The sequence below is a fragment of the Sorex fumeus genome, unplaced genomic scaffold, assembly GCF_029834395.1.
Source record: "Sorex fumeus unplaced genomic scaffold, SorFum_2.1 ptg000093l, whole genome shotgun sequence".
Lineage (NCBI taxonomy): Eukaryota > Metazoa > Chordata > Mammalia > Eulipotyphla > Soricidae > Sorex > Sorex fumeus.
In genome coordinates, this window is record NW_026606150.1 from 2,466,201 (window position 1) to 2,482,028 (window position 15,828).

General features: G+C 56.8%; 1 protein-coding gene across 1 annotated transcript; it reads right to left on the minus strand.

The window, feature by feature from the left end:
* Positions 1 to 5,689: 5,689 nt before the first annotated feature.
* On the minus strand, positions 5,690 to 7,085 carry CHRM1 (cholinergic receptor muscarinic 1). The gene has a single exon (XM_056131690.1). It carries the CDS (start codon positions 7,073 to 7,075, stop codon positions 5,690 to 5,692), a length of 1,386 nt encoding a protein of 461 aa, XP_055987665.1. The 5' UTR covers positions 7,076 to 7,085.
* Positions 7,086 to 15,828: the final 8,743 nt, after the last annotated feature.

Below are 15,828 nucleotides of genomic sequence, written 5' to 3' on the forward strand. Positions count from 1 at the left end.
TGAGTCTGACCAGGAGTGATCTCTGAGCACCGCCCGGTGTGACCCCAAGAGCAAAAAAATAAACAAATTAAAAAAGGGGCTGCAGCAATAGCACAGCGGGTAGGGTGTTTGCCTTGCACGCGGCCGAACCAGGTTCGATTCCCAGCATCCCGCACGGTCCCCCGAGCACCGCCAGGAGTAATTCCTGAGTGCATGAACCACAGGGAGTAACTCCTGTGCAACGCCAGGTGTGACCCAAAAAGCCAAAAAAAAAAAAAAGAGGAAAAAAGAAAAAGAAAGAAGCCAAAGGAGCGGATTCTCCTTTGGCTTGGGCTTAGCCTTGGGCTTGGCCGGAGAGGTCACCACCGCACCACGGCGGGCGGTTCCGAGGCAGGCGCTGAGGCGCAATACCCGCGGCCGCCTGCAGATGGCGCCGGAGGAACGCGCGGGGCGCGCAGGGGCTGGGCGGGAGGAGCCCGCGGGGCCCCACGCTGCGGGAGCAGGAAGGCGCTTCTCCGCGATCTCCCCCTGCTTCCTGCTCGGGCCAGAAACTGCCCTGCTTCTGGGCTCAAGGACTCCCCGAGGGCAGCAGGGGTGCAGTGTTTGCGTTGGCGGAGCGCCAGGCCCAGCCACGCTCCCCGGGAGGGCTCAAGTCATTTCCTCCACCTTCAGGCAGGCGGATCCGCAGGGATCTGGCCTCTGGGGCCCGCGGGGCGCCAGCAACCCCCTGCCAGGCCACACCCCCGCCTGCCTGGCCCTCTCGCTCCTTTCTCGGCCCAGGCCTGCTCCAGGTGGCTCCAGGCGTCCCTCTGGGCCTCCTCCGCCTGGGGGTGCGACTGACCTGAGCCCCCTGGCTTTGCCCACAGCCCCTCAGCCCCGCTGAGCTCCCACCCCCCCCACCCCCTCCACCCCCGTGCCCCCAGGGCTCAGGCCCTTTCAGGAAACGGAAACTGAAAATGAGGGATAGGAGCAATAGCACAGTGGGTAGGGCGTTTGCCTTGCACTGCGATCCGGGTTCGATTCCTCTGCCCCTCTCGGAGATGCCGGCAAGCTACTAACAGTATCTCGCCTGCAGGGCGATACTAAGAGTACTAAGATACTAAGAGTACTAAGATATTAAGATACTAAGAGTATCTCGCCTGGCAAACTCCCCGTGGTGTATTCGATATGCCAAACACAGTAACAACAAGTCTCACAATGGAGACGGTACTGGTGCCCGCTCAAGCAAATCGATGAACAACGGGAGGACAGTGCTACAGTGTCCTGGGAGGGTGTGAGGAGAGTCGGGGAGTGTGTGTGTGTGTGTGTGTGGTGAGGGGAGGGGTGTGTGTGTGTGTGTGTGCATGCACACTGTCAATACATTTCTGTTTTCTTCAGTGGCTTTTTATGGTGTGTGGGGTGGTGGGGTACACCCGGCAGGGCTCAGGGCTTACTCCTGGCTCTGGGTACAGGGATCCGAACTCCTGGCGGGACCATATGGGGTACTGGGTTCGGACCTAGGCCAGCCATGTGCAAGGCAGTGCTCCATCTGCTCTGCTATCCCCCCACCCCCCTCTCCACAGTGACTTTGCCTCCCACTCTTGGTCCCAGCAGAGCCCAAGCTAATGAGCCTGAGCCCTTTCTCCCCCAGCATCTGGGCCCCTGTGCTCCCAGATCCCTTTTTTTTTTTTGGCTTTTTGGGTCACACCTGGTGATGCACAGGGGTTACTCCTGGCTCTGCACTCAGGAATTACTCCTGGCAATGCTCAGGGGACCATATGGGATGCTGGGAATCGAACCTGGGTTGGCCGCGTGCAAGGCAAACGCCCTACCCACTGTGCTATTGCTCCAGCCCCCAGATCTTTTGTGAAGCTTCCCACTAGGGCCAACACACGGGGCAAGTGGCTCAGACCAAAGGTGGAGGGACCTTGAGCTGACCCCCCAGGAAGTTAAGCTGATGGGAGGAGCTGGGGTTCATCATCCATCGTGTTATGCTTCCTGCCAGCTTCTGGCCTGCCCCCCTCACCAGGAGGTTGCCCTGCCCACAGTAAACCTTCTTTGCAAAGGCTTCTGGGAGTCTTTCTGGCTGTGTGTGGGGTGGTCTCCCCACTCCTCTCTGTAAAGGTTAGGCCCCCCCAATGTCTCATTTCTCTAGGCCACTGCTTTCTTAGTTTGGGGCCTACATCATTCTTGCCCCCAGGGCTCATGGAAACAGGTGACTGGGCTCTCGCCCTGGAGTTTCTCACCCAGGAAGTTTGGAAACACCTTGATAACTTATTACTTGAACAAGTTCCCGGGTGGTGCCAATTGGGCCCACTATGGACCACAGGAAGAAAGAACTCAGCAGGTCAGGGTGGTCAACCTCTTCTACATGCCGAAGAAAGGCCAGGCCGTTGCTCCTGGGAGCCAGCCTGGGAACCTGTGGGAGTTTTCTGCTAAAAGCTCTTTGCGGGGCCAAGCGTGGGATTCAGCGGTAAAACACATGCTCCCAGGTGTAAGGGCTTGGAGTCGACCCCCAGCACCGGATAAAAGTGTCTTGGTAATAGCTCATGAGAATGATGTGATTTATTTGTTTGCTTCTTATTTGCCATACCCAGGGATTCTCAGGGGCTTCACATGGCTCTGTGCTTGGGGGTAGCTCCTGGCGGTGCTCTGTGACCCATGTGATGTCAGATATGGAACCTGGATCTCCTGTGTGCAATGCAGGCACTCGGTCTATGGAGCCTGTCTGGCCTGACAAGAATATTTATAGTGGAGGGCTGGAGTGATAGTACAGTGGGTAAGGTGTTTGCCTGGCATCTGGTCAACCCGGGTTCGATCCCTGGCATCCCATACGGTCCCCCAAGCACCACCAGAGAAAATTCCTGAGTGCAGAGCCAGGAGTAACCCCTGAGCATCGCCAGGTGGACCCAAAAAGCAAAAAAAAAAAAAAGAAAAGAAAAGAAAAGAAAAAGAATATAGTAAGGATTTTGGGGCACCCCAAGGGCTGGAGATGAAGGTCAGCCATGCCTCTGGGTGTCTCCCCTTGGGGGAGGTTCTGGAGGCCCCTCATATCCGCTGTCCTGGCTCAGTGCTGGAGGAGTTCTATGCTGTTCCCAGGACCGCGAGGGCTGAACACACCAGACAGCCCACACTGGTGTCTCCTGGCCTCTGCCCTTCGTTGATTTGTTCAGATCCTCTCACTGTGACACGCTCCATTTCTGAGTCTAACGGCTGGGCTCCTTCAGGAAATCACTGAAGCTGAGGGTGGTCTGAACCCGCCCCTTCCAACAACTACATTTACAGACCCACGGCCTGACCCTGTGGGATGAACCTCATTAGGGTTCCGTTGCTTTAGACTTCGGGGTCCCCTCACCAGGGAAATTTCAGAGGGGCACCTTTAGGGAGTGCTTTAGCCATTCCCCCCAAGTCCATCCCCAGAGTTTGGGGGTCAGGAAGCTGTGAACTCCAAAGGATCCTGGGTGCTGCTTTATACAGTCACCCTGAACAGTCCCCCTGGGTCCTGGGCTTTATGGTACAGTTCTGAGCTGTCTGGTGGGACACACCTGGAGCTGACATGAATGGCAAAGCTTCTGGGGCAGAAGCTCTGGCATCCTCTTTAAAAAACAAAAACAAAAACAACCAAACAAGGGGCCCTGAGCCGTAGTACAGCGAGCGGGGAGGGTATTTGCCTTGCATGCAGCCAAGTCAGGTTTGATCCCAGCATCCCACAGCACTGCCAGGAGTAATTCCTGAGTGCAGAGCCAGGAGTAACCCCTGAGCATTGAGGGTGTGAACCCCCCTCCCACACACACACACAGGAGAATGGGGTGGGGGGGGGACAAACCAACAAAACACCAATCCATAACCCTCGCCAAACCAAAAAAAAAAAATACATAATGGGGCTGGAGCAATAGCACAGCAGGTAGGGTGTTTGCCTTGCAGGCGGCTGACCCGGGTTCGATTCCCAGCATCCCATATGGTCCCCCGAGCACCGGGAGTAATTCCTGAGTGTATAAGCCAGGAGTAACCCCTGTGCATTGCCAGGTGTAACCCCCCCCCAAAAAAAACCCCAAAAATCACTCAGGCCCCTCGCCCCTATAATCCCCCCCTCACTGGGAGTCACACCTAGCAAGGCTCAGGGCTTACTCCTGGCTTTGTGCTCAGGGGTCACTCCTGGCTGTGCTCAGGAGACCATCTGTGGTGCCGGGGATGAGCCAGGGTTGGCCACGTGTAAAGCCACCTTCCCCTCTGTACTGTCTCCAGCCCTGAAACCTACCTGCTTTAGGTGAGCAAACAGCACCCCTCTGTCCCCACGCAGTGGCGTCTAAGGTTACCAATTGTCTCAGGAGGTGACCTGAAGCTGTGGGTGGTTCCAGTGGCCCTCTGGGGGCTGGTAGCGCCCGATCTGTTCACCTAACGTCCCTGCTTCCGGTAGCCAGGTCTGCCCATTAAACCACTCACCTGAATCCGGGGACGCCAGGGTCAGTGAGATTCAGTGTGTCCAACTGCTGGATGCTGCCCTCCTGGAGGCACCCTCGGGGTAGCAGCCATGTTCCACAGAGAGTGTGTACCCCTCCCCACCTCCCATCCTCCCCTGTAAGACCAGGGAGCTCCGTAGCGCCCGCTGATAATGTGGCTTTATTCACAGACTCAGCACTTGCTAAAGATGAAGGAATGCACATCTGGGGGCAGGCTGGGCCTAGAGATCGGGGTGGCTGGAGGCCATGCTTGGGTGGGACTGGGGAGCTCCCGGGAGAGAAGCTGCGGACTGGGCCAGACCTGTATGGGGCGGGAGGTGGGGGGCCAGAGGCGGGCAGCATGCTGGGGGCAGGGGGAGGCCTGGCTGGACCTGCCATCAGCAGGGGTTCAGCAGGTCTCTCCCGGGGTGGCTGCGAGCCAGCGAGGGAGGGGCTGAGGGGTTCTCTGGGGCAGGTGGGTCTTGGGAGGTGGGGTGGGTGCAGACAGCAGGGCCCTCTGCCCCTCGATGCCAGGAAAATGGCAGTGGGGGGACGATCCGGACTGCTGGTGCCTGGTCCTGCTGCTGCCTCAGGACTTCTGTGTGAGTAGCCAAATGGGTCCCCTCTGGCGTTGATGCTCGGACACTGGCCTGGGGGTGGGAGGGTGGTCCCACAGAGGGATGCCCTGGGGGCAATCTGGGGAGTGAACCCAGAGGCCGGTGGAGGGAGGGGATCCTTCTCCCAGAGATGCCACCCCTTAGGCAAGCTTTTCTTGACACTCTTCATCCCCCCACGCCCCCTGCCGGACCCCAGGCCATGCCAGCTCCCACCAGGTCCTGGCCAGAAGGCCTGCCAAAGGGAACCAGCTTTCTCCCCCACCACCCCCACCCACCCCCTCCTGCGGCTCTGACCTGCTGGCTGACTTCCTGCCTGAAGGCAAACACCACAGGGATCCTCCCCTTGGGGCCCCCTCTCCCCCACTGGCCTTCTTCCTGGTGAAGAGCCCATTCCCAACCCGTCGGGAACAGAGAAACCAGTTTCCCGGGTTCTGCGCCCTGCCTGGGCATCGCCAAGTCCGGAACACTGGCAGGTTGTCTCTGGGCGGTCCAAGAAGGTGTGACCCGGGAGGGGCCTGAGCGGGAGGGCCCCCTCCTGCCCCCCCCCCCCACCCCGGGAGGGGGGTGCTGAGGTCACTGCCCCTGCCCACTTCCTACCGGGCTGTCATCGGGGCTGTTCCCGGGGGAATGGGGGGGGCGGGCCGCGGGTGGACGGGGTGCAGGCGAGGGGGGCCATCAGCACTGGCGGGAGGGGGTGCGGTGCACAGAGCCGGGGCGCTTGGGGATCTTGCGCCAGCGTCGCTTGTCCCAGCGGCAGAGCAGCAGCAGGCGGAAGGTGTCCCGGAAGGCCTTGTTGCAGAGCGCGTAGCACATGGGGTTGATGGTGCTGTTCACGTAGCAGAGCCAGTAGCCCAGCTCCCACAGGGTCTCGGGGACGCAGTCCTTGCAGAAGGTGGACACCAGCACCATGATGTTGTATGGGGTCCAGGTGAGGATGAAGGCCAGCAGGATGGCGCTCAGGGTCCGCGCCGCCTTCTTCTCCTTGACCAGGGAGAAGGTCTTCCGCTTGGCCAGCTGCTCTTTCCCGCGGGGTTTCTGGCCGCCCTTGCCCGCTCGCTCGCGCCCCTTCCGGGTGGGCCGCTTGACTGTATTGGGGGAGCTCCGGGGGGGCTGCTTGGCGGGGGCCTGCGCCTCGGGGTCCACCATGGGCATCTTGATCACCACCTCCGAGCCGGGCTCCTCGCCCTCAGAGGACGTGAGGGACTCCATGGAGCCCTCTTCCTCCTCCTCTTCCTCCTTCCAGCTGTAGGCCTGCAGGAGCCTGGGCGCCCGGCAGCACCGACAGCAGCGCCCCGGGGGGCTCTCGGGGGAGCCCTCGGCTCCCGGCTGGGACCGCTCCGAGCTGCTGCTGCTGCCTCCCCCCTTCCCCGGGGTCTCGGAGCCCTGCAGGGCCGCCAGCTCCCGGGCCCGGTTCTCCGTCTCCTGGTAGATGCGCCAGTAGAGAGTACACATGACGGTGACCGGGAGGTAGAAGGCGGCCATGGCCGTGCCGAAGGTGATGATGGGCTGGGAGAGGAACTGAATGTAGCACTGTCCAGCCAGGACAGTCCGCTCCCCGACCAGGTACTGCCAGAAGAGAATGGCCGGTGCCCAGAGGATGAAGGAGACCAGCCAGGCCAGGCCGATCATCAGGGCCGCCCTGCGGGGCGTGCGCTTGGCCCGGTAGCTCAAGGGCCGGGTCACGGAGAAGTAGCGGTCGAAGCTGATGAGCAGAAGGTTCATGACGGACGCGTTGCTGGCCACGTAGTCCAGGGCCAGCCAGAGATCGCAGGCCAGTGTGCCCAGGGCCCAGTGGCCCATGAGCAGATACGTGGTGTAGAGGTTCATGGAGAAAGTGCCGATGATGAGGTCGGCGCAGGCCAGGCTCAGCAGGAAGTAGTTGTTGACTGTCTTGAGCTCCGTGTTGACCTTGAAGGAGATCAGGACCAGCAGGTTACCTGTGACTGTGGCGAGGGACAGGAGGCCTGTGGTGATCCCGATGAAGGCCATCTGCCAGGGCCCCTTGCCCGGTGCTAAGATGGTGATGTTGGGGCTGACGGCGGGTGGGGCCGAGGTATTCATGGTGGAGCGAGGGCTGGACAGCCCGTTCCGGGAGGCTTTTTCAGCGGAGGCTCATCACCTAGAAGGAGAAGACACGGGCGTGAGCTGGGATGTGGGAGCTCTGATAGCCCCGGGTGGGCAGTGCTGGTCTGAGCGAGCTTTGTCAGTAGTCAGAGGCTGGGGATGTGGCCCTCAAGTGCTGGAGCACATGCCTGGCACACATGAGGTCGGAACACACATGAGGTCCGCATCTCTCTGTCTCTGAACTGATCCAAAACAGTTTTCAACCCTCCAGGGAACTCTCTGCCCCTACCTCCAGCCATGCCCTGGCCCTGTGGTCACACGCAGTCATTGTAATACACGTTCCCAGCTGAAAACGGACGTGGGGCAGGGCGACTGAGTGGGGGGCGGAGCTTCAGAATCCAGGACTCGGAGTCTTCGTTCCAGGTGGAAGCTGAGCCTCAGTTCTCTCCCGGGAAACTGCTTCTCATTCCGGTCTCGCTTACCTCACGAGACAGGAGCCGGGAGCCTGGCTGTGCATTGCACTACTGCCAAATTTTCAAAGCATTTCACTCAATCGCATTAAAGCTTTCATTTACTGAGTCGTTCCGGCACGCCAGACGCAGTGCTCTGCTCTTAATTGAATTAGCTGATGTAGCTGTCGTACATCTCTGGGAGGAAGGGCAGAACTTGGCGGCCCTGCCAGGTGACCGCCACTCCCAGCTCTGGTCACAGTGAGCGAGCAGACAACCCACTCCCGTCTCTCTCTGACCCTTGCACTTCTCTGGCTTTTTACAGCCAAGGAGAGAGGGAAAGGCAGGGAGGGCTCTGGAGAAGACAACGGGAAAGGAGGTGTGTGTGTGTATGTGTGAATGTGTGTAAGTATGGTGTGTGTGAGAGTGCATGTGTGTGCATGTATGAGTTTGTGAGTATGAGTGCTGTGTGTGTGCATGTGCGTGTGGTGTGAGTGCGAGTACATGTGTGTGTGTGTGTGAGTGCATGTGTGAGTATGTGTGCGTGTGTGTATGTGTGTGAGTGCGAGTGCATTGTGAGTGTGTGTATGTGTGTAAATGTGTATATAAGTGTGTGCATGGGTGTGAGTGTGGTCTGTGTGAGAGTGCATGTGTGAGTGTGTGTGGTGTGTGTGAGTGCATGTGCATGGGGTTGTGTGACTGCATGTGTGAGTGTGTGCATGTGTGAGTGTGTGTACATGTGTGTGAGTGTGTGCATGTGTGTAAAGGTGTGTATAAGTGTGTTCATGTGTATGAGTGTGATCTGTGTGAGAGTGCATGTGTGTGCATGTCTGAGTGTGTGTACATGTGTGTGAGTGCAAGTGCATGTGTTTGTGCGTGTGTGAGTGTGTGTGTGTGTGTGCGTGTTTCTCTGGAAATGTGTGAGAGGGAGGGAGGACCCTACTCTCTCACATATACATCCAGAGGGCAGCAAGGAAGGTGCAAGGCCTGAACACTTGTTGGGTGGGCAGAAGGCCTGGAACAAAAGCCAGCAGTGAGGACGAGTGCCTCAGCTCCCGGAGAAGTGGGGGTCTGGCCCCAGATGGGGTGTAGGAGGCCTCCTCCAGCTCCCCACTCTGTTCCCAGGTCCCAGCTGAGTGGGGGGCAGCCAGGGGAACGGGAGGATCCCCCAGATTTCTCTTGTAGCTGGAGTCTAGCCCAGGCACTAGAGCCAGGAGACTTCCCAGAAGCCCACGGGCTGGGCCTGAGACTCCTACGGTCAAGTGGAAGGTGGAGCTGGGTGGAAGGACACGCAAGATGGAGGCCGGGGGGCCAGGGCCCATATCCTGGGTGTTCTGGCTCATTCTTTCCTGTTCTGGGCCCCAGAGAGCCATGCTTCCTGCAGACCCTGGGGTTTCCTGTGTGTGTGTGTGTGTGTGTGTGTGTGTGTGTGTGTGTGTGTGTGGTTTTGGGGCTCTGCTGTTGAGACAGTTCTGGGGTAGACACTCCTATGCGCCCCCATCCGCAGCCCTCATGTTCTTGGGGACTTGGCCTGTGACAGAGAGATGAGAGTTGGCCCCTGTGAAGTTTGCTGAGTCTGTAAGATGGCCTTGGGGTGTGTGGCTGGGGGTGGGGAGTGAGTGTGGAGACCCCCCCCCCCCCCCACGCTCCAGCCAGGCTGTCTTGTTTGCTGGTGTGCGGTCTCCACTGCGGGTCACTGCTCTGGGCCGTGGTTTTCTCAACAGGAAAAATGGGGACAATACTAACCACCTCTGGCAAAGATATAAAAGAGCCAAGTGAGGCTAAAACGCATGAGTCGAGGCAAAGCTCTTAGAACAGTCTCGGCACGTGGCAAACAGTAGAAGTTTATGCACGTATGCATGTATGTATGTAGGTAGGTAGGCAGGTATTTATGCTTGATTTTTGGGCCACACCCGGCATGCTCAGGGGTTACCTCTGGTCCTGTGCTCAGGAATTACTCCTGGTGGGCTCGAGGACCGTGTGGGAAGCCAGAGATGGAACCCAGGTTGGCTAAGTGCGATTGCTCAGCCCTACACACTAGGCGTCCGAACTTGGTGCGGGCCCCCTGCGGCCTAGAAGTGTCAGCATCTTTGATGAAAAACCTCTAATAGAGGTCAGGGATGACGTTCAGCCACAGAGCATGGGCTTCGCAGGCACAAGGCTTGATCCCTGGCAGCACCCACACAATTGTTTCCTACTCCTATGCCACCCCCAAGTAATAACAATAATGGTCACTGTTGTTTAGCACTTCCCGAGTGCCAGTTGTGGCTCAGATTTTGGATTTGGCCCAGGGGCTCAGGGGCTTTTCCTGGCTCTGATGCTCAGGAGTCCCTTCCTGGCAGCGCTTGTGGGGGACCCCATACGGTGCCAAGTGGCCAGGACAGCTGCATACAAGGCAAGTTCTTTACGTCCTGGATAATCTCCAATTGTCCATTCATTGAAATTTGGGGAGCGGAAGCACCAGGCAGTGCTCAGGACTTACTCCTGGCTCTGCTGGAGTATCACTCCTGGCAGAGCTTGGAGGCTTATATAAGGGTGCCAGGAATCGTACCTGGGTTGGTCACGTGCAAGGCAAGTGCCTTACCCACTGTGCTAGTTCTCTGGCCGCCCTTGATTGGATTTAATTTATTTATTTACTCATTTTTTTTTGGGGGGGGGCGTGTGGGCCACACCTGGCTGTGCTCAGGGCTTACTTTTGGCTCTGTGTTCAGGGGACCTGGTTCAGCCGTGGGCAAGGCAAGAGCCCTACCCGCTGTACTATCACTCTGACCCCACTTGCTAGATTTGAATAGGGAAGTTATGCCCTAAGATTTGCTCTTCTCTTCATTTTGCAGATGAAGAAATGGAGGCTGGAGAAAGGAAGGACTTGGCACTCGATCTCCCAAGCAAGAGAGGCACCAGCAATGGCATCTAAGCAGCTTGTCTCTCCAGGAAGCTTCCTTTACAGATGCTGACAGGCCACTTACAACGCTGACACTGAGCCTGGTGCCTCCTCCTCCCCTAACTGAAGCCAGGTGCTGCGAGGTGGGTGGTCAGACTGTGTCCGCAGGGCGCCCTTCCTGGCCCTGGGGCAGCTGGTGGACACACAGTCCTCCCACATTCTTTTTATTATTTTATTTTTCGGGGGGGAGGAGGGTGGGTTTGGGTCACACCTGGTAGTGCTCAAGGCTTCTTCCTGGCTCTGGACTGAGGGAGTCACGCTTGGAGGGGTCGGGGAACCATATGGGGTGCCCTGGATTGAACCTGGGTCAGTTATGTGCAAGGCAAGTGCCCTCTCTGCTGTGCTATCTCTCCAGCCCACCCTGCCCAGATTTTTTTTTTCTTTTTGGGTCACACCCAGCATTGCTCAGGGGTCACTCCTGGCTCGGCACTCAGGAATCAGTCCTGGCAATGCTTGGGGGACCATATGGGATGCCGGGACAGAACCCTGGTTGGCCGTGTGCAGGGCAAATGCCCTCCCCGCTGTGCTATCTCACCAGTGCGCCCCCCCCCCCCCGCCCTGTTCTTGACCCTTTGATCTGATCTGTGCTTTTTTTTTTTTTTTTTTTTTGCTTGTTGGGTCACACCTGGCAATGCACAGGGGTTACTCCTGGCTATGCATTCAGGAATTACTCCTGGCAGTGCTCAGGGGACCATATGGGATGCAGGGCAAACGCCCTACCCGCTGTGCTATCACTCCAGCCCCTGGTCTGTGCTATTTAGCGTCCAGGGTTCCATGCTGGATCCATGGAGGCCTAGGCTGGGAACTGTGCCACTTCCTGCCACCCCAATTTCTAAGGGGGGGGGTGCAAGCAGAAGCCCTGTGACTCCATGGAATTAGGGCAGGACCAGAAAGGTGGAGTCAGTGGAGAGAGAAGCCTGCTGGCAGAGAAGCCGCACCCTCCCTGCATGTCCCTGGGTGGGGTGCAGCCTGCCCTGCCCATCCCGCTGACCCCTCATTATCCCAGGTCCTGACACCAATGCAGAGGGAGAATTTTGGGCAGGTGAACCATGCCCTAGCGTCGGGTATTAAGTTTGAGGTACCCCCAAAGGTAGTAATCCAGAGAAAAGCATATGTATGGAATATATATATATAGGGTGGGCCACATTCAGTGATGCTCAGGGTTTACTCCTTGCTCTGGGCTCAGGGATCACTCCTGGAGGTGCTTGGGGGACCATCTGGGGTGCCAGGTGTCAAATCCAGGTTGACAGTGTGCAAGGCAAGTGCCTTAATCCCCGGACTATCTCACTGGCATCCCGAGAGGAATATTTTGGTGTGGTTCTTCAACAAATGGAAACGCATGCCAAAAATCCCGCAGGAACAGAATTTTCAACAAATACAGACTCCAGCCCTCCACTTGCACAAACACCTGATCACCAGCGCTTTCCCTTTCCTCCTGACCCTCGCTCCAAAGAAACTTTCTTTGCAAAAACAGCCTGCGGGCTGGGCTTTGCTCTTTGATTTTTCCCAAAATGTTGTATTACAATATTATTTATTTGGATGGGTGATTGTTTTTCCCCCATCCCTTAAATTCTGCTCACTTTGATTCCAGTGTGGTGGAAACCACAGCCCTGGGGTTGAACTTCTCAGCAAGGTACCCTTTCAGCTGTGGGACCATCAGCAATCAAAGAACATTTCCTGGGGCTGGAGGGACAGTACAGCTGGTAGAGCATTTGCCTTGTATGTGGCCAACCTGGGTTTGATCCCCGGCATCCCATATGGTACACCAGCAGTAATTTCTGAGTGCAGGAATTACTGAGCATTGGAACTGGATCGACAGTACAGCGGGTAGGGCATTTGCCTTACATACAGTTGACCCGGGTTCGATCCCTGGTATCCTATACGGTTCCCCAAGCACCGTCAGGAGTAATTCCGGAGTTCGGAGCCAGGAGTAACCCCTGAGCATTGCTGGGTGTTACCCAAAAAGCAAGAAAAAAAAAAGACACACACACAAAAAAAGAAATTACTGAGCATCATCAGGTGTGACCCAAAGAGCCAAAAAACTAAATAAAATAAAATAAAATAAAATAAAACAAAGAACCTTTACTTCTCCTGCCACACCCCACATCCCCCAGATGAGGAGGGGATCTAGCATCCAATGGCAGCACAGATACGCAAGTTCAAGGCCACTCTTCATTCTGTTTTTTTTTTTTTTTTCCTTCCCCGTTTTGGGACTCTATCCAGCGCTGTTCAGGGTTTACTCCTAGCTCTGTGCTCAGAGATCACTCCCGGCAGGGCTGGGGGACAGTATATGGTGTCAGGATGGACCAGGGGTCAGCCGTGTGGCAGACAAGCATTGTATTATTTCTCCGCTTGCCTCATTCCTCATTCTAATTGGCAGTGCGGCGACCTCCCGTCTTCCCCCGACCTCCAGAGGCAAAGCCCGCTCTGCTTCCCTGTTCACTCATTTCTACCCTGGACTCTACTAGAGTCCTAAGGCAACATCTCAGGTATTGGAACAAAAAGGGCTGATTCCTAGAGGCTGAGACTGCAGAGGGTCAGGTGCTCTCTCTCAGGGCTGAAAGAAATGATGACGTCACTGCCCAACAGCAAGATCTCATTGGATGCTGGACGTGTGTGTGTGTGTGTGTGTGTGTGTGTGTGTGTGTGTGTGTGTGTGTGTGTGTGTGCTGCCAGGGATCGAACCCAGGGCTTCACACATGCAGGGCAGACGGCCTACTGCTGAGTCACATTCATAGCCTCACTGGCCATTGCTCTGATGAGTTAAGTAAAGGCTGTTTGGGGCCTGGAGCGATAGCACAGAGGGAAGGGCGTTTGCCTTGCACATAGCCGACCCGAGTTCGATTCCCAGCATCCCATATGGTCCCCTGAGCACCGCCAGGAGTAATTCTTGAGTGTAGAGCCAGGAGTAACCCCTGTGCATTGCCGGATGTGACAAAAAAAAAAAAGGCTGTCTGAATGGTGGCCACTGAGGAGAGTGCTTGAAATTGGGAAGGCTCCTCTCCGTCAGATCTGGAAGTTCCTTCCGACTCTCGTTCCTTAGCCTTTTTGAGGGCCCGGGAGCTGGCTCAAGGGATTGGGTTCATGTTTTGCCTGCGGTGGGGGTCTGGGTTCAGTTCCCACTTGGTCCTCTGAGCACCGTAAGGAGTGACCTTCGAGTACCATGCTAGGAATATGCCCTGAGCACTGCCGGGTGTAAACCCACAGCAAATAAACACACAAGAAGTCTCAGTGACGTTCATGCTGATTAATCACCTCCCGTCTTCCGGGCAACTGATTTGTACTATTTCACTTAAACCACAGCCACCTGGACGGGGGTGGGTTCTTATCTCTGGTCTGTGGTCAGTGGTCACTGAGGCTAAGGGAGACACTGAAGGTGTTTTTGGGACAGTGGAGCGGTGGCCTGCGGAAGGTCCTGCTCCCTACATCCCCTCTCAGAGCTGTGAGGATGAGGGGGGGCCCCTGGGTGGGCGGAGGAGAGCCTGTGGACTGAGAGTTCAGAGGTCAGGGTTCAGCAGTGACTTTAAGATTTCTATAAACAAGGGGGCTTTGGGTCAGTCCCCTCTGCTCCCGAGGGGGCCCTGAAGCCCTGTTTGTGGAACGTGTTCTGTGAGGCCATTCCTGGATGCCAGGGCTGGCTGCGGGGAGCTGGCATGAGGCGTGGGTGCAGCGGGGACTCAGCCTGGCTTCAAACCCTCCCTCCTCCTGCCCTGCTGTGTGGCCTCCGGCATGTCACTGTGCAGAGCTGCTGGGCCCTGTGTAGAATCAGTGTTTGTGTGCCCTGGGGGTGCGGGGGGGGGCGTGCATCGTGCAGGGAATTGGAGGTGGCGGGGAGAGCGTTGTTCTGTGAGAAGGTTTTTGTGTTTCCTTCCCTCCAGGGTTGTGTCTGGGGTATGGGAAGGCGAGAAGCAAGTGGACGGGGCTTTTCTGCCCAGGACTCTTGCTTGACAGAGACTGTTGGGTGCTTTTCTTTTTCAATAAAGGTGAATTAATCTATTCTGTTTTTGAGGGCTGGAGCGATAGCACAGCGGGTAGGGCGTTCGCCTTACAAGTGGCCAACATGGCCGACCCGAGTTCGATTCCTCCGCCCCTCTCGGAGAGCCCGGCAAGCTACCGAGAGTATTCGATATACCAGACACAGTAACAACAAAGTCTCCAATGGAGACGTTACTGGGCCCGCTCGAGCAAATCGATGATCAACGGGAGGGGGGCCTTTTTTAATCTATTCTGTTTTTGGGGTGGAGCACACCTGGCAGTGATCAGGGTTTTTCCTGACTCTGCACTCAGCAATCGCTCTTGGTGGGTTTGGGAGGACAATATAGGGTGCTGGGGATCAAACTTGGGTTGGTTGAGTACAGGGCAAACACACTACTCACTGAACTATTGCTCTGCCCCCTAATTAACCTACTCTCTATTCTGGCAGCGGTGGGGATGGAACCCCAGAGCCTCATACATGCCAAGCAAGTGCTATACCCACTGAGCCATCTCCCTGGCCCTTGTGGGGAGTTTCTGTGTTTTGCTTTTGAGCCACACCTGGTGATGCTCAGAAGTTAGTCCCGGCTCTGTGCTCAGGGAGCACTCCTGGTGGTGCTTTGAGGGGACCATATGGGATGCCTGGGATTGAACCTGGTTTGGCCGTGTGTAGGGCAAAAGCCCTAACCACTGTACTATCTTTATGGTCCTATTGTGGAGCTTTTTAATCCTAATCACATCATCACAGCAGCCCTCCAATGCTGCCTGTGGGGATGGGGACTCCATGTCAACTTCTTTCTTTCTTTTTTTGAGAGGGGGGGGGTCATACCCAGTGATGCTCAGGGATTACTCCTGGCTCTGCACTCAGGAATTACTCCTGGCGATGCTCGGGGGGACCCGATGGGGTGCTGAGGATTGAACCCGGGTTGGCCGCGTGCAAGGTAAAGCCCTCTCCACTGGACTATCGCTCTGGCCCCCCACGTCAACTTCTTGCCCACCACAACTTAGCTTGGCCAAACACAGAGATAAGTGGGTCCAGCATGGTGTCAGGCTTTTCCCGTAGACTCTGGCCAGTGTGTGTGTGTGTGTGTGTGTGTGTGTGACTATAGCATCTGTGTGTGATGTGTGTGTGTGTGTGTGTGTGTGTGTGTGTGGTGCATGGCGATGTGTGGCTGGGTGGAGCTGGCTGGCTGGGGTGCAGCAGAGGGGAGGTACCTGTGTCTGCCAGAGCTCGGCTCACAGTAGTTGCTCAATAAATCTACGCGAGGTGCATGCATGCAGGTGCACTTGGGATGCTACTGCTTGACCTGGGCAGCAGGGCCATGAGGATGAAGCCGAGAAGGTCAGGGCTCCAGGACCTGGTCCTTCTGCTTTCTCCAGCTCCTGCA